At 39.9% G+C, this 26,817-nt stretch overlaps 1 protein-coding gene across 1 annotated transcript in view; it reads right to left on the bottom strand.

The window, feature by feature from the left end:
- The window catches only part of scube2 (signal peptide, CUB domain, EGF-like 2), a 101,969-nt gene that overhangs the window by 67,188 nt on the left and 7,964 nt on the right, over nt 1–26,817 (bottom strand). Inside the window, exon 4 of the mRNA XM_069913957.1 lies at nt 22,899–23,033. Coding sequence (XP_069770058.1) covers nt 22,899–23,033 — 135 coding nt within the window. The remainder of the gene's footprint in view (nt 1–22,898; nt 23,034–26,817) is intronic.

The following is a 26,817-nucleotide window of genomic DNA, read 5'->3' as shown; positions in this document are numbered from 1 at the left end:
ATAACTGTACATATTCTATTGAAATGCTTCTCTTGGAGCTACCTCAGAACAAATTCCATGTCGATGTTGCTCCTGTTGGTTCTGAAGTCCCACTAACATTTTGGGAGATGTTCTTCTCTAATGATGGGCACCAGTCTGTTCAGGAGTACTCTTTCAAGGAGAGCAGAGTTATCCCCTGGTAGTTGAAGCAGTTGGACTTTTCTCCCTTATTCTTGTACAGGGTGATGATGCCTGCATTACGGAGGTCCTGCGGTAGTTTGTTTTGTTCCCAGCAGCAGACAAAGAACTCATGGAGTTTGGCATGTAACACTGGCCCTCCATGCTTCCAAACCTCTGGTGGAATTCCATCAACTCCTGTTGCCTTACCAGTTTTCAGCTGCTCTATGGCCTTGACAGTATTTTCTAGGGTTGAATCAATTGTTATTTGGATGGTTGTCAACCTTACCAAAGCACTTGATACTGTGAGCAGGAAAGGTTTGTGGCAAATCATGGAACGAATGGGATGCCCCCCAAAATTCCTCAGCATGATCATCCAGCTACATGAAGATCAGCGTGGCCAGGTCAGACACAACAATTACCTCTCAGAGCCCTTCTCAATAGGCACTGGTGTTAAGCAAAGCTGTGTCCTCGTGCCGACTCTCTTCACCATCTTCTTCAGCATGATGCTCCAAAGGGCCACAGAAGATCTTGCTGGAGGGGACGGTGTCTACATCCGATACCACATCGATGGCAGCCTGTTCAACCTGAGGTAACTACAGTCCCACACCAGGACATTGGAGCAACTGATTTGAGAGCTACTCTTCACCACGACGCTGTCCTTGTTGCCTATACAGAGACAGTCTTGCAGCCTATAACACCCTGCTTCGCAAAGGCTGCCGAGCTCTTCATTCTTCATCAGCCTGCACCTCAGGAAGAGAATCACATTCCCCGCATTACCATCAACAAGACTGAACTGAAGACAGTCCACCAGTTTAGCTACCTGGTAATGCACCATCTCGTCAGATGCCAAGATCAATAAAGAAATTGACAACAGACTGACAAAGGCAAACAGCACATTTGGCAGGCTGTGCAAAAGAGTCTGGAACAACAAATATCTGAAGAAAGGCACAAGGATCAGTGTGTACAGAGCTGTTGTACTGACCACCCTCCTGTAAGGCTCTGAGTCGTGGGTCACCTACCATCACCACCTACAACTTCTTGGGTGCTTCCACCAACGCTGTCTCCGCACCATCTTTAACATCCACTGAAGTGACTTTGTCACCAACATTGATGTCCTTGAACAGGCGGAGGTTACCAGCATCGAGACCATGCTGTTGAAGATGCCGCTTCGCTGGGCAGGGTACATCTCTAGGATGGAGGATCATTTCCTGCCCAAGATGGTGCTGAATGGCAAACTCTCCACTGGCTACCATGACAGAGGGGCTCCAAAAAAGAGGTGCAATGACTCTCTGAAGAAATCCCTTGGTGCCTGTCACTTTGACCATCACCAGTGGTCTGCTCTAGCCTCCGATTGCATGGCCGGGCAACACACCATTCACCAGTCTGTCTCCTCCTTTGAGAAGGCACATAGGACTGGCCTTGAGGATGGAGGAAGAACCGTGACACAACAGCAGCACCAAACCCACAGCAGAATTTCCCTTACAGCTAAGTATATCTGTCCCGCATTGGCCTCATCAACCACCAGTGAGCCTGCAGCAGACGTGGACAGCCCTCTTCCTAAATCTTCATTCACGAAGCCAAGGCATGACATATTCTATTGCTAGAAATTTCAATCCAATGGTGAATGGCAAAATGTAGACAATAAAAATGATGTGCCCTATGGATAATAGATTCAATTTGGTGTAAATTCTCTCTAAGTCATTAGAGGATATTAGATGGTGTCACTTTTGTGGGGTAGGATGGGAATTAAGAGGGCAAAAGGTCTGTCATAAGATAAAGAAGCTATTTTTCACAAATGAGTGTTTGCACAATGCTAAAAAGTGTTCTTCCTTACAAATGAGTGACTTGAGGTCTACACAGCACTAGACTGTTACCACTGCTTTGAGTGTTGCATGGGTGCATCCTTTACAAAACCAATAAATCTTCCCAAAATACAAAAATAAAAAGTAAGAACTGTTTTTGTGCACAATGGCTGATCCCAATGAGAAACACTGATGCAAATGTGGTACTGTTTTTGATTCTTGGTGAATATTTAGCTCTATTACTTATTTTTATGCACCCTCATTCATTTTAAGCAGAATTATGTTGACTGACTGCTCTTTGTCAGGTATCAGTTTACTGTGTTTTAACATCAGGATAGTGACAACATTACCACTAACTTCCCACAGGTTCACACATTATTCATACCTGACAAAAGTCTGAAAAAAAGTTACAATTGCCATAGCAACATGCTTCATTAATGGGTCTACAGAATTTGAAATGCAGAACCTCCTGATAATAAAAAAGCCAAGTTAAGCGCAAGAGCCAGGTCCATCATTCAAAGTGATAAGTGCTCCAGGGTGCTCCAGCAGGGGTCTTTTGTTCTGTCTCCGTTAAAAGTCTATGAGCTTGACAGCAAAGCCAAGATGAATAGTGAGGGAAGGAAGAACCTCTTTTTAGTCAGAAATTCTACTGCTGCAATAAATTACATTTATTGAGCAAGATAAAATCGTTTTACTCCTCCAAATTTGACACACTCAAAAATTTAAATTTGAACAGACACGTAAATAAATCCAAGTAGAGGCAAATACCAGAAAGAGTTTTATAAAACCATCGATGATTTTCCCATTCATTATATCAGCTTTTTAAATAATTGTAAAGTTGAGTTAGTCGATACATTCTTTCAAAAGAGAAATTCATCCTCAACAAACTTTGCTGCCTTCAAAATTATTTTCTGTACACTTTCAACATTGCCTGTTGACAAGAATATTCCTGCTTGTACATTTGAGCAAACAAATTGGTTTTTTGAAGGAAAAACAGACTTCTTTAATCCATTGCAATAATAATACATTTGTTTTTACTGCATGGGAAAGTTGCTGGAATTGTTCTCAATTCTAAATCAAAGAACTGAAATCATTGAGGTGAATTACGCTGGATTCAATTACCAAGGTATCCGAAACCTAGGCTGTGCAAATGCACCTCCATTCTTCTTACCTGGTCTGGACAGAATGGGGAGAATGAGTTAACCTTCTGCTCCTGGATACATTAGGCAAGACGGAGCAAGGCTGCAATAATGAATAGACTGCAGCTGAAGTCCTGCCCTCAAATGTCCAACAATGGCATAAGGTTGAGGACAGAGGACTGCTTCCTGTTGGCACCTGTCAAGGTTTTGTAACAGTTTTGACCTGTTACCTCTGAGCGCTCCTCTATCAGCAGTTTTCTCTGGAACCTCTTCACTGTACATTGTTAATAAAACAGTAGAGCACTGGAACAGGTCCTTTAGCCCATGTGTTTGGGTCAACTATGATGTCCAAATCAAACTGAAACTTCTGCTTGCACTTGTTAGAGGTCCCTCCATCCTCTTCATATTCATATGTCCATCTAGAAGCCTATTAAATACTACTATTGTAACTGCTTCCACCTCTACTTCTGGCAGCCTATTCTAAGCACCTACTGCCCTCTGTGTAAAATATTTTTTCCCTGCAAATCATTCTTCAACTTCCTCGCCCTCACCTTAAATGCATGTCCTGTGGTGGATCATGCTTTTACCCTGGGGGAAAGATGCTTACTGTCCAGCCTGTACTGATAGGGTGCTAGTGCTAATCCTGACCTTTGAACTTTGATACATTTTTAATGGACTTGAAATTAACAGCAAGAACATGCAATTTCAGATCTCTGCAAGATTCAATGATCTGTGATCAAATGGTGTTTTGGATTATTGATAAGAAAGTGAGAGAGAGGTTGCTGCGAGAGACAGGGCTTACCTTAGCTGGAGTTGTGAAGATGTGCCACGCTAGTGAACTAGCTCTGCAGCACGTGAAAAAGGTTGGTGATAGTGCAAAAGCCGACGAAAAAGAAGGCATAGTCATAGCCACAGAGTCGGGACACACACACACACACACAAACAAAAAATGAAATATAGGAAACAACTATATTTATTAGCTAGACCTCATGGAGGCATCCATCTTGAATCTACCCAAGATGCAACAGGTCATCCCCAATTTCCCCCTAGTGGTCAGGATTAGCACTAGCACTCTATCAGAACACAACCTGTCACTGCCTCTCAGGAATTTATACACCTTGATCAGGTCTCCCATTAGCCACCCATGCTCCAGAGAAAACAAGCCAAGTTTGTCCAACTTCTCCCCAAAACTCATATCCTCTAATCCTGGCAACATCCTGGTAAACTTATTCTGTGCCCTTCCTATTATGGGGGAGCATATTTTAAGCAACCTAACCAATGTTTTATATGTCTGCAATATTACTTCCTTACTTTTATACTCAATGCCTCACCCAATGAAGCCAAGCATTCCATGAAGAATTGCAGAAGACATCTTGGTGCAATCCAATATTTGTAGTCAAATTTGCTTAATTTGTATACATTAGAAATGAGGATCCCATAATGAAATCAGAGCCATAGGGTTTATTCCAGCCACCCTCCTTAGCATTTCAACCAAATGCAAATGCCATCAGAGCAAGCACTTCGTTCCACACAGTAGACTTCAGTGATAGTGATATTCAGCACTTTGATCTCCAGAAATCATCGCACTATTGATAAATTTTGTCTCATTTACATGCTTGAATTCAACATTCCTCATCCTGTCACGATAAGTAACATTTTGCAATGCAAGCTCTTTGTTTTCTTTTGATGATGTAGTTTAAATAATGCAGATTTTAGAACAAAGATGCTCTTTTAATCGAGTTATTTGAGAAGTTAGCTTAAAAGATTGATGTAGCAGGGCAGTAAACATTGTTCATATTGACGTTCATAAGCCATTTGACTATGTCCCACATAGTAAGTTGGTTCAGAAGATTAAAGCACAAAAAAAAGTTATGGCACAAGGGATCTAAGGCTAGTTGGCTAATTAAATTGGCTTGTTGATAGGTGATGGAAGGAAGCTTTTCAGAATTAGTGTACCTCAGGGATCAGTGAATGGACCCTTGCTGATTGTTATATATATTACAGTAATGATTTGGATGTGAATGTAGGAGGTATGATCAGTAAGTCTGCAGTAATGTGAAAGAAGGTAGTGCTAGGAATAAGTGGAAAGGTCATCTAAGTCCACACAGGATATAGATTAAATGGAAAATAAGTGGAGAGCTGGCAGATGATATTTAATCATGACCATTTTGATTTGAAGCATTTTAGAAAGTCAAATAAGGGTAGGACATAGTGTAAATGGAAGGGAAAGAGGTCTCGGTGCCACAAGACTTGCACCACCAGGTTCATGAACAGCTGCTCCCCCTCCACCATCAGACTCCTCAACAATAAACTCAAGTAGGGACTCATTTAAGGACTCTAACTTCTGCACTTTATTGATTTCTCTCTCTCTCTGTATTGCACAGTTTGTTTATATTTCTTTACTTGTTTACATGTGTACATTGTGTGCAGTATATTTTTTGTTGCACTACCAATAAGTAGTAATTCTGCCTCGCCTGCAGGAAATAAAATCTCAGGGATGTATGTGATGTCATGTATGTACTCTGACAATAAATCTGAAATCTGACATTCATCAAATTTGACTAATGTTGATGACCAACAAGGACTTTGGGCTTCAACTGCATAATTTCCTGAAAGTGGCATCATGGGTACATAAGGTGGTGTAGAGGAATATGGCATGCATGCGCATAGATCTGTACCTTACTGTACAGCTGCAGTAAGGTATCCTTGTTCCTACACTCAAACCCTCTTGATATGAAGGCCAACATACCATTTGCCTTTTTAACCACCTGCTGTACCTGCATGCTCCCTTCAGAGACTGGTGTACAAGTACCCCTAGGTCTCTCTGCACTTCCCCATCTCTTAATCTATTGCCATTCAAATACTAATCTGCCCTCCGGTTTGTATTACCAAAGTGGATAACCTCACATTTATCCACATTGTAGTGCATTTGCCATGTATCTGCCCAGTCCCTCAATTTATCCAAATCACACTGGAGCTTCCTGACGCCCTCTTCCGTGCACACAACCCCTCCTAGCTTAGTGTCATTTGCAAATTTGGAGATATTACATCCAATCCCCTCATCCAGATCATTAATGTAAATTGTGAACAGCTGGGGTCCCAGTAAGATCCCTGTGGCACCCCACTGGTCACCGCCTGCCACTCAGAAAATAAGCCATTTATCCCAACTCTCTGTCTTCTACCTGCCAGCCAGTTCTCAATCCACATCAATACTTTGCCCCCAATCCCATGAGCCTTGATTTTGTAAGCCAGTCGTTTATGCGGGACCTTATCGAAGGCCTTTTGGAAGTCTATTTTACCTTTCACCATCTCAAAGAATTCCAATAGATTTGTCAAGCACGAATATTAAGGAAAAATTAAACATACATATTAAGATCTAATCAACGTAAATCAAAATGTAAATATTCTGAATATAATAACCACTTACTAATAAAAAAGCTATAGTTATCACGTGAAACATATGTAATTTTTTCCATTATTAAACAATATTTCATCTCGTTATGTCATCTATTAATATCAATCATATTTGTATCTTTCCACGTACTAACAATACATTTTTTCGCTGTAAATAATACTAAATATACAAAAGCAACTTGAAATTTATCTAATCCCAAACTTTTCAAAAGTTACTAACTGCCCACTAAAGATACTATTGGATCTAAAGGTATTTTAATCTTATACAGGTATTCTAAAAACAATTGAATTTTCCTCCAAAAAGATTATAGACATATATATATATATATATATATATACATGACCAGATAGCATGAAAAAAAAGTTCCAACAGAATTACCACATCTAAAACACGAATCTAATTCACGAAAACCATACTTTTTTAGGTTTTCAAATATTAAGTATAATTAATATAAAAAATTATAATTAATCATTGCATAGCGTACATTTATCAGTCTAATTACACTATCATAACAAATATCTAATCAATCATCTTCGGAAAAAATAAAACCAATATCCACTTCCCATTTACCTTTAGATTTATCCCAACCCTTTTTATCTATACCATCCTATAATATTTAATCTTTGGCTTGGCTTCGCGGACGAAGATTTATGGAGGGGGTAAAAAGTCCACGTCAGCTGCAGGCTCGTTTGTGGCTGACCAGTCCGATGCGGGACAGGCAGACACGATTGCAGCGGTTGCAAGGGAAAATTGGTTGGTTGGGGTTGGGTGTTGGGTTTTTCCTCCTTTGCCTTTTGTCAGTGAGGTGGGCTCTGCGGTCTTCTTCAAAGGAGGTTGCTGCCCGCCAAATTGTGAGGCGCCAAGATGCACGGTTTGAGGCGTTATCAGCCCACTGGCGGTGGTCAATGTGGCAGGCACCAAGAGATTTCTTTAGGCAGTCCTTGAACCTTTTCTTTGGTGCACCTCTGTCACGGTGGCCAGTGGAGAGCTCGCCATATAACATGATCTTGGGAAGGCGATGGTCCTCCATTCTGGAGACGTGACCCATCCAGCGCAGCTGGATCTTCAGCAGCGTGGACTCGATGCTGTCGACCTCTGCCATCTCGAGTACTTCGACGTTAGGGGTGTAAGCGCTCCAATGGATGTTGAGGATGGAGCGGAGACAACGCTGGTGGAAGCGTTCTAGGAGCCGTAGGTGATGCCGGTAGAGGACCCATGATTCGGAGCCGAACGGGAGTGTGGGTATGACAACAGCTCTGTATACGCTTATCTTTGTGAGGTTTTTCAGTTGGTTGTTTTTCCAGACTCTTTTGTGTAGTCTTCCAAAGGTGCTATTTGCCTTGGCGAGTCTGTTGTCTATCTCATTGTCAATCCTTGCATCTGATGAAATGGTGCAGTCGAGATAGGTAAACTGGTTGACCGTTTTGAGTTTTGTGTGCCCGATGGAGATGTGGGGGGGCTGGTAGTCATGGTGGGGAGCTGGCTGATGGAGGACCTCAGTTTTCTTCAGGCTGACTTCCAGGCCAAACATTTTGGCAGTTTCCGCAAAGCAGGACGTCAAGCGCTGAAGAGCTGGCTCTGAATGGGCAACTAAAGCGGCATCATCTGCAAAGAGTAGTTCACGGACAAGTTTCTCTTGTGTCTTGGTGTGAGCTTGCAGGCGCCTCAGATTGAAGAGACTGCCATCCGTGCGGTACCGGATGTAAACAGCGTCTTCATTGTTGGGGTCTTTCATGGCTTGGTTCAGCATCATGCTGAAGAAGATTGAAAAGAGGGTTGGTGCGAGAACACAGCCTTGCTTCACGCCATTGTTAATGGAGAAGGGTTCAGAGAGCTCATTGCTGTATCTGACCCGACCTTGTTGGTTTTCGTGCAGTTGGATAATCATGTTGAGGAACTTTGGGGGACATCCGATGCGCTCTAGTATTTGCCAAAGCCCTTTCCTGCTCACAGTGTCAAAGGCTTTGGTGAGGTCAACAAAGGTGATGTAGAGTCCTTTGTTTTGTTCTCTGCACTTTTCTTGGAGCTGTCTGAGGGCAAAGACCATGTCAGTGGTTCCTCTGTTTGCGCGAAAGCCGCACTGCACTCCACCTAAAAGCTCCTTTGCGCAGGCCCGAGGACAGGTCCACGTCCTCCCCCTCCACGTCCTCCCCCTCCACGTCCTCCCCCTCAAAAGATGCTCACAAACTCAAGCTAGCATGCTGGAACATCAGAACCATGCTAGACAAGGCTGACAGCCACCGACCTGAACGTCGGTCTGCCCTCATTGCACATGAACTCCTCAGACTTGACATCGACATAGCCGCTCTCAGTGAAGTCCGCCTGGCAGATGTAGGCAGCATCCAAGAACGCGGCGCGGGCTACACACTCTACTGGTCTGGCAAGCCTTCGGATGAACGACGCCTATCTGGTGTAGGCTTCATGGTCAAGAGCTTCATTGCCTCCAAACTCGAAAACCTTCCGACAGGCCTCTCGGACCGAATCATGTCCATGCGACTCCCACTTCAAAACAAGCGTCACATTACCCTCATCAGTGTCTATGCTCCAACCCTCCAGGCGGAACCAGCAGAAAAGAACAAGTTCTACACCGACCTGCGCAACCACATCCAACGTACCCCTACAGCCGACAAGGTTGTCATCCTGGGCGACTTCAACGCTCGTGTCGGCAAAGACTCAGAAACCTGGCCAGGAATCCTGGGCAAGCATGGCGTCGGCAAGTGCAACGACAATGGGCGCCTCCTGTTGGAGCTCTGCGCAGAACAGCGACTTGTCAATACAAACACCCTTTTTCAGCAGAGGGACAGCCTTAAGACCACCTGGATGCATCCCCGATCCAAACACTGGCACCTCCTGGACTACATCCTGGTGCGAGAAAGTGACAAACAAGATGTGCTCCACACCAGGGTCATGCCTAGCGCGGAATGCCACACTGACCACCGGCTGGTTCGCTGCAAGCTCAACCTTCACTTCAAGCCAAAGCCCAGGAACAATAAAGCCCCCAGAAAGAGGTTCAATGTTGGAAACCTGCAGTCAGACGAAGCGAGAGGAAACTTCCAGGCAAACCTCAAAGCAAAGCTCGACGTTGCAACCCGCCTCACGGACCCGTCCCCTGAAACCCTCTGGGATCAGTTGAAGACTACCATACTGCAATCCACTGAAGAGGTACTGGGCTTCTCCTCCAGGATAATATTTAATACATAAATGAAAAATAACCCTTCTCTGGTACCTTCATAAGAAAAGTCTCAAATTTAGTCATTTCAGGTAAAATCATATCGCTACCAAACACATGTTTTACCAAAGATCAAATTTAATAATAAAGAAACAAAGAGTACTTATCAATACCATAGCTGTCCCTCATCTTTACGCTTAATCGGACTGTTTAAACCTCGAACATTAAAAGTAGCAAACCACAACTTTAACATATCTACTAATATTACTAAAGACCAATAATATCTTTATATGAAAACTCAAATTATCGTATATAGGCCCTCCAATAGGAGAAAAAAAAATTACAAATTAAAAGTTAGATAAAATGAAAATTTAAAAAAATAAGAAAAAATAATTAACAAAACCCCCCCCCCAAAAAAAAACTACCAAAAGTTAGTAATCCCTAAACAAAATTTGGGTGTGGATCACCCACCAGTGGCTGATGACTAATCTCTTCCTCCCCAGCCGAACAAAAAATAATCTCAAAATATCATAATAACATAAAAAGTAAAATAAGAATAAGAAGATTCTTCTATTCATCCAAGAGGTTCCAAACTCAGAGATCCCATTTCAAAAGAAGTTGGACTCTTTCCATTCCCGTTTTTCCCATTTCTGCCATTTCTTCTGTTTCCAGAACAACCAGATTTTTCTTGAGGAGACAATGGTGGACTACGTCTTTGTCCTCTTATGTCTGGCAATGAATCAGCAAAAATCATTGCTTCACGATCATCCTCAAAATACCGAGATTGATAGTCTCCATGAAACACCTTCAACACTGCCGGATAGCGAAAAGTAGACTTATAACCTTTACACCACAAAACTTTTTTAACTGGACTAAATCAGGATAGAAAAAAACTCTGCTATTCTGAATCAATAACGGAGTTTGTCGTTTTCTCGCATTTTGCACTGCCAGTCGAAGTATTGTTTCTCTATTCAAATAATTCAAACATCGAATTATTACAAGTCTCGGTGGTTGACCAGGTAGAGGTGTTTTCTTAAAGCTCTATGAGCTCTTTCCAATCCCAAGCCTTCAGAAAAAAATTCTTGCCCTAATACTTGTGGAATCCAGTCTTTAAAAAAACAAAGAGGATCTTGTCCTTCCATACCATCTGGCAAACCAACAATTTTCGCATTATTCCTTCTACTTTGATTCTCCAAATAGTCTATTTTCCTCTCTAACTCCTTCTCACGTTCTCGCAATTCTATAACGGATTTTTCAACCTTCAACACTTTTTCTGTATTAGAAGCCACTTGCTGTTTACATTCCAAAAAAGCAGACTGACATTTTTTAAAATCTTCACAAGAAGCTTCCACACGTGCTTTAACTGTATTCAATTCTGAACACTATCCTTTGAGCCATCTCATTCATTATAGGCTGGATGACAGCATTTAACTGCTTACATTGTAGTTCAGAAAAGCTCAGCCCAGCTTTCTCTAACATAGCGGCAGAACCAGGTAACTGCAGCTCCTGCTGCAACTCAAGAAAAGGCATTTTAACGGTTTTACTGCAGGTCTGGACTCCCAGCGATGGCACCCTGCCTTCCTCAGGGGGTCGACGCCGGGCTCACCCCGCAGCTTCTTGTTTTTTCAGAAAATCACAGATAAATTCAAAATCTCCAGGTTGGAGTGGTGCCTGAAGCATTTCAGACAATGGAGTCGTCTTCCTGCATGCTCCCTCCATTAAAATCAGCAGGCTGCCAGAATCGGGATCCATTCCTTGGGAACACGCACCTTCCTCCAGAGAACGGGTAATTCCAGCGCTATCCTTCACTTGGTGAGTTGTAGACATTTCTTTTCAGCTCCCACAGGCAATCTTTGTGGTTTAGGCACTAAGGAAGTTAAACCTGAAGCTGTAGCAAGTTGTTTAGACCCCAAATCTTCAACACTTCAAAAATGTAACTTCTTCTGCACTTGAGGTTTAATCTTCTTACCATTAATGGCCATAACCGTTCCTTAATACTTTAAACTAAAATTTTAAAAGTTTAAACTTGAAAATAAAGGGTTAAAAACGGGCACTAAAAAGTCCAGCCAGAGAGAACAAGATCCCATGCCTAGACTCTACACCATCTTGCCACGCCCCCTTGCTATTCCTTTCGATGATCAGTTTCTTTGTGTTAAAACAGTGGGGAAGGAAAATTATAAGAAAGGCCTTTTGTGAAAGGTTATATACCAGTGTTTTAAATAAAAGAAAGAAGTGAGAACTCAATGATCATATGAATCTGGTGTATAGCTGAGTACTTACAACGTGTTTTCAATTTTATTTCATATTTTCATACTGTTTTATTCTTTGTATGAGAATTCTCTCTTCAAATGCTTTACGGTTAGTTCAGCGCAGTGGTTCTCAACCTTTTTCTTTCCACTCACATACCACTTTAAGTAATCCTCTTTTTTTTCACACCATAAACCACATTGACCATGATACATACATTTTCCTTTTCAAATATATACAGTGCCATTTTCTCCCCCCGTCCCTCCTCCCATCCCACCCTCCCTACCACCCCCCCCCCCATCCATTTAAACTACAAAATCTAAGATACCTTAAACCAGTCAAACAATGTTGTCATTCAATAAAAATAAACAAGAAATTCCACTGAATCAATTCTTTTCATTTCCTTCTCCTTTCGTTAATTTAGGTAGTGAATGTCCCCGGTAGGTTTTCTCTATTGTGTTTCATGTAAGGCTCCCATATTTGTTCAAATATTTCAATATTATTTCTTAAACTATATGTTATTTTTTCTAATGGAATACATTTATTCATTTCAATATACCATTGTTGTATTTTCAAATTATCTTCCAATTTCCAGGTTGACATAATACATTTTTTTGCTACAGCTAGAGCTAACTTAACAAATCTTTTTTGTGCAACCTCCAAATCAATTCCAAATTCTTTGTTTTTTATGTTACTTTTGAGGAAGATCTCTGGATTTTTTGGTATATTGTTTTCTGTAATTTTATTTAATATTTGGTTGAGATCTTCCCAAAATTTTTCTACTTTCTCAAATGTCCAGATTGCATGAATTGTTGTTCTCATTTTTTTTTACATCGAAAACATCTGTCAGATACTGTTGGGTCCCATTTATTTAACTTTTGAGGTGTAATGTATAGCCTGTGTATCCAGTTATATTGTATCATACGTAACCTCGTATTTATTGTATTTCTCATCGTTCCAGAACATAACTTCTCCCATGTTTCCTTTTTTATCTTTATATTTAAATCTTGTTCCCATTTTTGTTTAGTTTTACCATTTGTTTCCTCATTCTCCTTTTCTTGCAATTTAATATACATATTTGTTATAAATCTTTTGATTATCATTGTATCTGTAATCACATATTCAAAGTTACTTCCCTCTGGTAACCTCAGACTGCTTCCTAATTTGTCCTTCAAGTAGGATCTCAATTGGTAATATGCCAGCACTGTATCTTGAGTTATATTGTATTTATCTTTCATTTGTTCAAAGGATAATAATCTATTTCCTGAAAAACAATTTTCTATTCTTTTGATCCCATTTTTCTCCCATTCTCTAAAGGAAAGGTTATCTATTGTAAAAGGGAGTAACTTATTTTGCGTCAATATTAGTTTTGGAAATTGGTAATTTGTTTTATTCCTTTCTACATGAATCTTTTTCCAAATATTGAGTAGATCATGTAATACTGGAGAATTCCTACGTTGTACCAATTTTTCATCCTATTTATATAATATGTGTTCAGGTATCTTTTCCCATATTTTATCTAATTCTAATCTAGTCCAATCTGGCTTTTCCCTTGTTTGATAAAAATCTGATAGGTATCTTAATTGTGCGGTTCTATAATAATTTTTAAAGTTTGGCAGTTGTAAGTCTCCTTGTTTATACCATTCTGTTAATTTATCTAGTGCTATCCTCGGTTTCCCCCCTTTCCATAAAAATTTCCTTATTATTTTCTTTAACTCCTTGAAGAATTTCTCTGTCAAGTGTATTGGCAATGCCTGAAATAGGTATAATATCCTTGGGAAAATGTTCATTTTAATACAGTTTATCCTTCCTATTAGTGTTAGTGGTAAATCTTTCCAATGCTCTAAATCGTCCTGTAATTTTTTTCATTAGTGGATAATAATTGAGTTTATATAGATGGCCGAGATTTTTATTTATTTGTATACCTAGGTATCTTATTGCTTGCATTTGCCATCTGAATGGTGATTCCTTCTTAAATTTTGAGAAATCCGCATTATTCATTGGCATTGCTTCATTTTTATTTACGTTAATCTTGTAACCCGACACTTCTCCATATTCCTTCAATTTCTTATATAATTCTTTTATTGATAGTCTGGTTCTGTTAAGTATACTATAACATCATCCACAAATAAACTGATTTTATATTCCTTGTCTTTTATTTTTATCTCTTTTATATTATTTTCTGTTCTTATCAATTCTGCTAGTGGTTCTATAGCTCACGCGAACAATAAGGGTGATAGTGGGCATCCCTGCCGTGTTGACCTGCTTAAGTTAAATTGCTTTGATATATATCCATTTACTGTCACTTTCGCCAATGGCCCCTTATATAATGCTTTAATCCAATTAATATACTTCTCTGGTAAACTGAATTTTTGCAATACTTTGAATAAATAATTCCATTCTACTCTGTCAAAGGCCTTCTCTGCGTCTAAAGCAACTGCTACTGTTGGCGCTTTACTCCCTTCTACTGCATGAATTAAGTTAATAAATTTACAAATATTGTCTGTTGTGCATCTTTTTTTAATAAATCCAGTTTGGTCTAGATTTACCATTTTAGGTACATACTCTGCTAATCTGTTTGCTAATAGTTTAGCTATTATCTTATAATCTGTGTTATGTAATGATATTGGTCTATATGACACTGGTGCGAGTGGATCTTTCCCTTGCTTTAGTATTACTGTAATTATTGCTGTTTTACATGAATCTTGTAAGCTTTGTGTTTTATCAATCTGGTTGATTACTTCCAGGAGGGGAGGAATTAATAAATCTTTGAATGTTTTATAGAATTCTATTGGGAATCCATCCTCTCCTGGTGTTTTATTATTTGGTAATTTTTTTTATTATCTCTTGTATTTCTACTATTTCAAATGGTTCTGTTAATTTATTTTGTTCCTCTATTTGTAATTTTGGTAGTTCAATTTTAGTTAAAAATTCATCTATTTTCCCTTCTTTCCCTTTGTTTTCAGTTTGGTATAATTGTTCATAGAATTCTCTAAAGTTTTCCTTGATCTCCGTTGGATTATATGTGATTTGTTTGTCATTTTTCCTTGATGCCGATACCATTTTCTTAGCTTGTTCTGTCTTAAGCTGCCATGCTAGAATTTTGTGCGTTTTTTCCCCTCGTTCATAATATTTCTGTTTTGTCTTCATTATGTTCTTCTCCACCTTATATGTTTGTAGTGTTTCATATTTTATTTTTTTATCTGCCAATTCTCTTCTTTTAGTTGTATCTTCCTTCATTGCTAATTCTTTTTCTATATTTACTATTTCCCTTTCCAACTGCTCTGTTTCCTGATTATAGTCCTTCTTCATCTTGGTTACATAACTTATTATTTGCCCTCTGATGAACGCTTTCATTGCGTCCCATAGTATAAACTTATCTTTCACTGATTCCGTATTTATTTCAAAATACATTTTAATTTGTCTTTCAATGAATTCTCTAAAATCCTGCCTTTTAAGTAGCATGGAGTTTAATCTCCATCTATACATTCTTGGAGGGATGTCCTCTAACTCTATTGTCAATATCAAGGGTGAATGGTCCGTTAATATTCTAGCTTTATATTCTGTTTTTCTTACTCTATCTTGCATACGAGCTGATAACAAAAATAGGTCTATTCTTGAGTATGTTTTATGTCTACCCGAGTAATATGAATATTCCTTTTCATTTGGGTGTTGTTTCCTCCATATATCCAAAAGTTGCATTTCTTCCATCGATTTAATTATAAATTTGGTTACTTTGTTCTTTCTGTTAATTTTTTCCCAGTTTTGTCCATATTTGAATCCAAATTCAGGTTGAAATCCCCTCCTATTAATATGTTCCCTTGCGTATCTGCTATCTTCAAAAAAATATCTTGCATAAACTTTTGATCTTCTTCGTTAGGTGAATATACATTGAGTAGATTCCAAAACTCCGAATATATCTGACATTTTATCATTACATATCTCCCTGCTGGATCTATTATTTCCTCTTCTATTTTAATTGGCACATTTTTACTAATTAATATAGCTACTCCTCTTGCTTTTGAATTATACGACGCTGCTGTTACATGTCCTACCCAATCTCTCTTTAATTTCTTGTGCTCCAATTCAGTTAAATGTGTTTCTTGCACAAATGCTATATCAATTTTTTCTTTTTTCAGTAAATTTAGCAGTTTCTTCCTTTTAATTTGGTTATGTATTCCGTTAATATTTAAAGTCATATAGTTCAGCGTAGCCATTTCATACTTTGTTTATCTTCCCTTTCCGTTTCTCCATCATCACCTTTCCTTCTTATCCATTTCTGCTTTCTTGTTTTGAACACTTTATAAGACATCATTTCTAAAACATCAAACATTTTCCTTATTCTCCTATTTAAAACTTCTTTAACCCCATTCTCCCCTCCCCTTCCTGAGTTGCCCTTTATCCCTTGTCGGGCAACCACATCTCCCCTCTCCATTTGGATTTGCGAATTCACTCGCAAATGTCAACTGATTTTGTAGTGACCGTAACTCCTCCCCACCCAGCCCCCCCCGGAAAAGATTTCAATTTTCATATGTAACAAAGGTCACTCTTTTAATTCCCTCTTTATTCCCTCTATTCCCTTTCCCTCCCTTATTAATTCTTGTCTATACTCTATATATTTTCCTCTAAATACGGATACATTCATGTATACACACTATATTTCCATATGCCCTCTCTATTTCCATTTCTTCCTGTAATTCTGGTCTTCCTAGGACCCTGGGGATCCAATCTTTTATAAATTCTCTCATATTCTTGCCTTCTTCATCTTCCTTAAGGCCCACTATCTTTATATTTTTTCTTCTATTATAGTTTTCTATTATATCTATCTTCTGAGCTAACAGCTCATGTGCCTCTTTAACTTTTTTATTAGATTCTTCTAATTTCTCTTTTAAGTCCTCTACTTCCATTTCTACAATTGTTTCTCATTCTTCCATATTTTCCATTCTTTTTCCTATCTCTGATATGGCCATTTCTATTTTATTCATTTTCTCTTCTGCATTCTTAATTCTTCTTTTTATCTCATTAAATTCTTGTAATTGCCATTCTTTCACTGATTCCATATCTTTCTTCTTCTTTGGCTTGGCTTCACAGATGAAGGTTTATGGAGGGGGTAAATGTCCACGTCAGCTGCAGGCTCGTTTGTGGCTGACAAGTCCGATGTGGGACAGGCAGACACGGTTGCAGCGGTTGCAGGGGAAAATTGGTTGGTTGGGGTTGGGTGTTGGGTTTTTCCTCCTTTGCCTTTTGTCAGTGAGGTGGGCTCTGCAGTCTTCTTCAAAGGAGGTTGCTGCCCGCCAAACTGTGAGGCGCCAAGATGCACGGTTTGAGGCGATATCAGCCCACTGGCGGTGGTCAATGTGGCAGGCACCAAGAGATCTCTTTAGGCAGTCCTTGTACCTTTTCTTTGGTGCACCTCTGTCACGGTGGCCAGTGGAGAGCTCGCCATATAACACGATCTTGGGAAGGCGATGGTCCTCCATTCTGGAGATGTGACCCACCCAGCGCAACTGCGCTGATTCCATATATTCTTTAAAAAAAGATACATCCATTGTCTTGCCTTTCTCTTCTTCTTCCATTTCTTTCTGTTCTTCTTCTTCTTCTTCCTCTGGGTTGACCATCTGTTGTTTCCTTGTTTTCTTTTTACTCTCTTCTTTCTTGTTGTCGTTATTGTCTGTGTTCTGCACCTGCTGTTGTGCTGCAGGTGTCTCTCTCAGCTGTGGAGATCGACTCCGCAGCTGTTCCCCCCTCCCGTCAGTGTGTTTCTTTTCATGCGCGGTCGCGCACTTTTACTCGGCTCTGCGAGCCATTTTTGTAGTCCCGAGCCCGGGACTTCCACTGACCTGAGGGAGCGGGCTTCTCTCTCCGCGGCAGGCCTCTTTGGACAGGCAAGGCCTTCACCTTCTTCTTCCGACATTCTTTCTTCCTCTTTTCTTCCCGTTGTTTTCGACTTTTCTCTCTTCGCTGCCATTTTCTTCTCACCTTTATTTTTACTTTATTATAAATTTTAATCTTGTACCTTTGTGCTTTGTGTGTTTTTTTTTAACTTTTCGGGAGAGGGCTGGAATTCCCTGACCGGCCACTACTCCATCACGTGACTCCTCCTCCTTTAAGTAATCCTTATGCCATTGGTTCTCTGTGATTAGTAAGGGATTGCTTAAGGTGGTATGTGAGTGGGAAGGGAAAGTTGAGAATCACTGCTCTAGACCCAATTTTTACTGAAAATATTTTGCTTGAGAAAAATTGTCATTGGCCTATTTCCTTTGGAGTTATGTACATAACAAGTCAATGAGGTACGATTAAAACAGGGGTGTTCAAACTTTTTCTTCTCACCCATATACCACCTTAAGCAATCCCTTACTAATCACAGAGCACCGATGACATAGGGATTACTTAAGGTGGTAAGTGAGTGGAAAGAAAAAGGTTGAGAACCACTGGTGCAGCAGTTAGCACAACACTGTTACAGTGCCAGCAATCAGGATCGGAGCTCGAATCACATGCTGTCTGTAAGAAGTTTGTACATTCTCCCTGTGTTCTCCCAGGGGGCTCTGGTTTCCTTCCACCATGTAGGTTAATTGGGTGGCACAGGCTCAAGTATGTTTTTAAAAACTGCTTATATTTTCAGATTGCATTGATGCATGCAAATATTTTATAAAGAACAAAATTAATGTGAAGATTTAAATTTTTTAAATAATCACTGATCATCATGAATGAGGACTAATAATTATTTCATATTGGAAAAAACCTCTGATCTCTTGCCTTTTGAGCTGTTTACAAGATGTTGAAGTGTCAGTAAAGCTAATAACAGCAAGTAATTACTTCCCTAATATCATCAGCTGTCTCATTTTCTCTCACATTTAATTGATCTCTAACTACTCAGTCATTGAAGCTGTTGCTTAACAATACTCAAAGTGAGTGTCAGGATCAGTCAGGTGTTACATAAGAACAAAAGAAACAGTAGCAGACCAATCAAACTTGGAGTGTGGTATGTTATTCAATAGATCATTGCTCATCTATTTCTGGCTTCATGACCACTTTCCCTTGCTCTCCTCATACATTTTATAATTATACATTTCTAAATCTTTTGTAAAGGCCAGAAATGCCCCTGCAAGTGAATTTCCACACATATCCAGAGAATATCACATAAATAAAGGAATGTGATATTACATTTTGCTCTTACACACAAGGTGTACAATCTTCACGGGGTGGAAGTAGGAATACAGGGTTACTGCATAGTTTTTCCTGGATCATAGAGAAGCTGAAGGGACTCAGCAAGTCGAAGGAGAGAAATGGTCAATCACCATTTCAGGAAGGGACTCTGTGTCAAGACTAAGAGCGGGAAGGGGAGATAGCAGATATTAGCAGTTGGCTGAGCAAAAAGGTGAACAACTCAAATTAGCTAAGAAAACATGTGTGTACAGCTGTAGAAGGGCCAGCAGGGGAGGACAGCTACTTCCTTCAAACTAAAACATAGCAAGTAAACCAGGACGTATCCAGCCACTGGTGTTTGAACTTCAATGGCGAGAGAGAGTGGTGGACGAAAGAAGGAACCACAATAGGGTATCCAAAAATGGAAATGCCCATCACACATGCACAGAAAACAAGGTGGAGTTGCTGCAGCCACTGTGATGGCAGCATTGTCACTGGTGTGGAGAGTGGAGAGCAGAGATACTCCTCCAGGGAGTCCAACTGCCCAGTCAACACACTGACAGTGCTGCATAGGTTTCAAATAGTCTGCAGAAGGAGCTGGTGGATTTTTTTAGCATCAGTGAACCCATGGAGGTCCATGCCCTAGGTGATGCCACTCAGCAAACCAGGAAGGTTTCAGCCTCCAGGAATCAGCAGATCAGCGCAGGTCTCCGGAGCACCTGAAGAGCACCCTCCACATCAGAAGAAGAAGACTGGAAAGGGCCCTAGAGGGAAGATGACCCAGGCAGCTGGAGACGGAGTTGTGAGAATCGGGGTCAGGACCGGGATTCGTGAAGGTACCAATGGCGAGAGGGCCTCAGGTGTTAGCGGCTTCCTGATTCGATCACAGCTTTGGAACTAGGAGGTTGAGAGACAGGACAGGAGGCTCTGGAGCTGCAGAGGTTACAGGCACAAGAGGTGAATCCATGGAAGAGGTGAATCCATGGACTCTCAGAGTCTCTGAAGGGACTTTGATTTGCTTCTCTTTCCCTTATTGGTGGGGCATCCGGTTGGTGGCACCTTTTTGTGTGCCTTTATGGCAAACAAAAGATGTCAAATTTCTGTATTTATCTACATGACAACAAGAATCTTGAAGAGCCCACATATGATACCACATTAGCCTATGTGCCATTTCTAATCGAAGCATTTGCCACTACAATGGGTGTAAAGTTACAGCTTCAATTTTGCACTGGCAAAAAAGTAATATTTCCTTAACGTTAAGTAACTAGTTCACATTCTGTCTCCAAGTCCATACACACAATGTCCTTCCAATTTTACCAGAAGGATATCAGAGGGGCATTTCATGTGTGTATGGTGGAAAAATAACTGTAGGGGAACCCACACAGGTGGCAGTCCAGTCATCCTTCAAAATTATCCCTGTCATTGGCAAGAAATATTTGGGGACTTCGTGCCTCAAGGAATTACTTTTCTTCCACAACTTGGGCTTCAAACTAACTTTTAAGCCAGCTGGAAAGACAAAGCACTGTACCTGAGTGGCTTCATACCTGCAGTAGTTTGCTTTTGGGTACTGTTTATTCATTGTTCTGGAATTAACTCTTCAACTCCCTTTTTCTCCTCTTTTTAAATTGCATTGATGCATACAATATTTTGTAAAAGACTAGATATATGGGGGCGATTTTTTTTTGCATAATCATTTATCATTTCAAATGATGACAGCTCCAAATGATATAAATTATAATTTCAGTTCATATTTAGAAACAACCTTTAATTCTTATGAGCTGCTTACAAGCCAGATGCTGAAGCATTTGTCAGTTATTTTCTTGGGAATAAACTGGTGCACTTTACCATCAGCACCAACTACTCTTCCATAAAAAAATGCCTTGGAAAAATATGTTAAATTTGGGTAATTTTTAGAAAGTTGAAGCACTCACCAGTGGTAAGACAAAGAACAATGAAAGGGGAAGAGCCAGCAGTCCAATTTTGATCCTCTTTTATGGAACTTACAGTGCGTAACAAGTACCCTGCAGCTTTTCCCAGAGTGTGGTCACCTTGTAATCACCCATGCTCCGACAGTGTTGAGGTTCTGGAGTTTTAGCAGTGATGTGTGGAATATAATTAGTGATTGTCACCCCATCAATGAAAGGAACGGATTTACTTGGTACATGGTGGCAACTGCAAAATGTGGAGCCAGCAAGTGAAGGCACAGAGATTGAACTTTAGAGATAGCTTGGTATTATTCAATAACAGTGAGGTGAGGAGAGAGTTTTCAGGGTGGTGAGAATGTGGAGAATGCTGAAGAACCATTTATAATATGAATCACTTGAGATCCATTAAAAAAAAATTAGAAATCATTAGTTTAGTAGAAATCACAACAAAGCAGTGACAGGAGGGTTTATAAACAAGGTGATTTGAAGGCACAGAGGAATTAAGAGCAAAAGCTGGATGGAATGGGGTGTGAGCTATTCGCATGATTCATGTGTGGGGGGAAGAAGCAGGGAGGCTGTAAATGGACTCTCCTCACAGTCATTACAGAGGGAAATGAAGGAGAATAAAGCAGAGACCCAGTGGATTCAGGAATCAATCCAGGATTGATAATAGAGGTGAGAAGAAATGAACACTTTAAATACTTACACTGTTAAACCTAAAACAATATATTTACAAGTTATGACTGAAAATCACAGTGATTTGTAAATGTATATTTGATGTTAATTGGGTTGTGTTAATATTGATAACTTATGTATGTATGGACTTACTTGTCCTACAGAGGAAGTTTGCATGACTTAATCCAGATTGTGGGGTGCAAATAGCTCTTTGGTAATTGATAAAAAAGTTGATTGCATTTGTTAAATGGGGTTTAGTCTTGGTGCTGATGAAAGAACATTAGAGCTAATAACTTAATTTAAGAGTTTATAAAAGGTGCTGTGAAATGCCATACAGGAGAATGACAGACAAGAGCTTTCAGATCAGCTTACCTTCTTCCAATTAAATGCAACATGCCATTGTGTATTTGGACCAGAATCAGTCTGCTATGGCAAAAGGAATTGGCAAACCATTGGGTTACAATGTGACCAAGGTCCTTTAAGTAGAGTCCAGGAATTTGAAACATGGTTAGAAAAAGAACACCTTACCTTGAAAATCAATGGAATCCAAACATTTTCTCTTCACTCCTCTCCCCAACCTAATTCAAACCCCTCATCCATCTCCTCTCATACCCACACCTAACCATCCTCACTCTTCCCTTCAATCAAGCCGTTTACATTTTCCCAACTGAGCCAGATGCTCCAAAGCACTGGGCATGGAAAACAAATGACAAATTCATTTTGTTAGTGTGTCTCTGCCATGAAAGATTCGCTCTGCTTCTCTTTCCACAGAGGCTACCTGCCTAATTGAGTGTTTCCAGTATTTTTGTGTTTCACTTCAAATGTCGAGAAACAATGTGTATATAAATATCAACAGTAAGACAAACAAATGTGGAAGAAATTGAGTTGAAGGCTGGTAGTGAGAGAATCAGATTTGCTACTATCATCAACCTCAGAAAATATCATGAGGTCTGTACATTAAGATACAATATACAATATCTACTGAACCAATTTAAAAGCAAAGGAATTTTCTATTATTCTTGACATAAATCCATATTCCTTATCAATTTTGTTAAAAAATTCAGTATGATCAAGCAATAATAAAAAAGAAAACAAATATTGCTACAAAACTGATAAAGAAAATTGTACCATTTATGTACCAAACCGAAAATCAGATTTGAGTTACTATACAATTACTGTACACAATGTGCAAAGGTGATCATAGTTCTATCGTGAACGTACCTTCTGAGCGATGAATACAAGTGTGTTGGTTGTCACTCAGAAAGAATCCATCTTTACACTGACATTCATAACTACCCACCATATTTAAACAAGTATGTTGGCAACCACCATTGTTAAATCTACATTCATCAACATCTGAAAAGGAGGAAAGAAAACTGTTGTTACTAGTTTGCAATTGATTTTTAATTCGGATGAAATAATAAACATTGTATGCCATGAGGAAATAGTTACAATAATGGCATATACTGTTCATTCTACAACATGTTTCTTTCTTTTTCAATCTTTTTAATGGTTTTAATATATGCAAAATACATAGTAATAATTATAAAGTAAATTAATATCAAGTTACATTTTTACAACATGTTACTACACAAAAACAAGGAATTAAAATCAGGATTAAGCCACTTGACCCTACTGGCTAACCTATCATGATCATGGCTGATCCATCCCAGGCTTCAACTCCAGACTGGATACAAGGCCATAGATATAATAATGGCATCATGTACAGAGTTGGGATTTGTAAAGATCATTCATCATAAATAAATAAAAACGGAGTGTCAAAAATTAGGTGGCAGCTTACAGAAACAATCCAGATTTCAAGGAGTGATAATGATAATGAATTTACTGTCATATACATTGGACAATGTACATATGCACCAAAATTATTCTTAGGTATACTCTTTAGAAGAGCTCATCAATGAAAATCTTCAAAACAAAGGAGGCTTAACTATGAAAGCTGAAGTGTAGATGACTAAACTCCCCACTGTTACCACCAGATTCCTCCATTTTCCCCAGTACAGTAAAAACCCCCGCATCCGGTACCAATGGGGATTGGTAGATGGCGGATAAGTGAATTTTCCAGTTGCTTGATACTGAAAGTTGCGTGATTGGCAAACGAATGGCAAGGTGCACTAATTTTAAACTTATGTATTTGTTATAATATAGAACATTACAGTACAGTGCAGGTCTTTTGGCCCTCAATGTTATGCGACTTTTATATATTCCTTCCAAAAAAAAACTAAACACTTCCTACCTTGAAACCTTTAATTTTTCTTTTGTCCATGGGCCTGTCTAAGAGACTCTTAAATGCCCACCACCAGGCTATTTATTTTCTATGATTTTTTTTGCCAATTTCTTGAGACTGCTGGTTGCTTGAATTCTAAATAACAAGGATTTTACTCTACTTGGAGCCTTGGTCCGAAGGTTCACTTCTACCACACAAGGTTCACAATGTAGTCTGTCATACATTAGCCCCTGACTTTCAGGTGACACTCGCTTGTGTCAGGATAAGGCAGAGGTAAACTTCTGCGGTCACAAGTGGTGACTATAACGTCCAACAAAAATATGGTTGCATACACAGTTGCAATAAATTCGGAGACATGGGCTGCAGCAGCAAATGAGCTCCTCTGAAGCTTCGTAAATTGAGTGCAGACACCTCAAACAAGTCTCACAAAAAATTGTAGGTCTCTTTGCTGCTCCTCAGTTAGGAACATCTGGTTCTCCTTACTGTTTCTGATTCATCTGGTTTGCCTGGCACTAGAAAGCTGCAACAGTTCCTCTTCCCTTGGAACATTGTCTGTGGAAAGTTAGATTCCTGCTGTGTGGCTCTCAGATTCTGAAAGATGCTGCTTTTGAAAGGCAACCCAGAATTTATACATGTCCCAAATACTCAGAGAAAGATATATTTATCTAAAATTTGTTTTGATCTTTTGCATTGGAATAGTTTGCAATCATTGTCCAGGAATGGAATGTGAAGGCTTGCTCTGAAGAATAAAAAACTTTAACAAGCCAAAAGGAGTTGACTGAACAGAGACAGCTGTTGGACTTCCAAAGAAGAAGACTGCAATTACCTGTGATGAAATGTTAAATTAATCTGTCTCTCACACATCCAGCAACCATTTGCTATTTCATTTTCATAGGAACATAGGAAGTAGGAACAGGAATAGGCCAAAAATGGCCCATCGAGCCTGCTCCGCCATTCAATACGATCATGGCTGATCTAATTTATGACCTAACTCCACCTACCTGCCTTCTCCCCATATCCCCTAATTCCTCTATCATGTAAAAATTTATCTAACCGAATTTTAAATATATTTAATGAGGCAGCCTCAACCACTTCCCCGGTTAGAGAATTCCAAACATTCACTACTCTCTGGGAAAAACTATTTTTCCTCATCTCTGTCCTAAATCTACTCCCCCGAATCTTGAGACTGTGTCCTCTCGTTTTAGTTTCCCTGGCCAGCTCAAAAGACCTTTCTACATCTATCCTATCCATACCCTTCGTAATCCTATATGTTTCTATAAGATCTCCTCTCATTCTTCTGAACTCGAGCGAATACAATCCTAGACGATTTAATCTTTCATCATAAGTCAACTCCTTCATCCCAGGGATCAACCTAGCAAACTTCCTCTGGACCAGTATATCCTTCCTCAAATATGGAGACCAGAACTGGACACAGTACTCCAGGTGCGGTCTCACCAGTACCTTGTACAGTTGCAACATTACCTCCCTACTCCTGAATTCAATTCCTCTAGCGATGAAGGCCAACATTCCATTTGCCTTATTAATAACCTGCTGCACCTGCAACCTAACTTTTTGTGATTCATGCACAAGCACTCCCAAGTCCCTCTGCACAACAGCATGCTGTAGTTTTTCACCCTTTAAATAATATTCAGCTCTTTTATTTTTCTTGCCAAAGTGGATAACCTCACACTTACTAACATTGTACTCCATCTGCCAGACCTTTGCCCACTCATCCAGCTTAACTATATCCCTCTGCAGACTCTCCACATCCTCATTACAATTTGCTCTTCCACTCAGTTTGGTGTCATCCGCAAACTTGGCTACACCACATTTTGTCCCCTCCTCCAAGTCATCGATGTAAATGATGAACAGTTCTGGGCCTAACACTGACCCCTGCGGCACCCCACTTACCACTCTCTGCCAACCTGAAAAACTCCCATTTATCCCGACTCTCTGCCTCCTGTCAGACAACCAATTTTCAATCTAGGCCAATATACTTCCCCGGACTCCACTTTCCTTTAACTTACTGAGAAGTCTCTTGTGCGGTACCTTATCAAACGCTTTCTGGAAATCCAAATATACAACATCAACCTGTTCCCCTCTATCCACCGCACCCATTATATCCTCAAAGAATCCTAACAAGTTTGTCAAACAAGATCTTCCCTTTCTAAAACCATGCTGCGTCTGCCTGATTGAACCCTTACATTCCAAAAGTTTCACTATTCATCTTTAATGATGGTTTCAAGCATTTTTCCAACCACAGACATCAAGCTAATTGGCCGATAATTTCCAGTCTTCTGCCTACATCCCTTCTTAAAAGGTGGCATGACATTTGCTGTCTTCCAGTCTGCCGGGACCTGCCCAGAATCCAAGGAATTTTCGTATATGACCACCAATGCATCAACTATAACTTTTTCCTTCTGTTCTTTGCAAGTAATTCTTACCGTACAGATACATATGTAAGCAAATGAATCTGATGGTTTGAATACTCCAAACAGCTCATAAAGCAGGTAATATGTGATTACCTGTATACTGAAGGAAGTCCAGAGGATTACATACAACATACAGAATGGTAACAGGCCATTTCAGCCCATGAGTTTATGCTGCCCAATTTACACTCAATAGACCTACAACCCCCAATAAGTTTCAAACGGTGGGAGGAAACTGGAGCCCCCAGGAAAAAACAACGCAGACACGGAAAGCATGTACAAACTCCTTACAGCCAGTGCAGGATTTGAACCCTGGTTCCGATCACTGGCACTGTAAAGGCGTTGCGCTAGCAGCTACGCCAACCATGCCATCCTTGTCACAAAGCTGTCAGTAGAAAATTGTAGCAATGAGAAACCAGTGGATTGGGTTGTGTGGGATTATATTTTTTTTTGAGTGAAGGTTTTT

Source organism: Narcine bancroftii, chromosome 1 (genome assembly GCF_036971445.1).
Source record: "Narcine bancroftii isolate sNarBan1 chromosome 1, sNarBan1.hap1, whole genome shotgun sequence".
Lineage (NCBI taxonomy): Eukaryota > Metazoa > Chordata > Chondrichthyes > Torpediniformes > Narcinidae > Narcine > Narcine bancroftii.
This window is presented reverse-complemented; position numbering and strand designations above follow the sequence as displayed.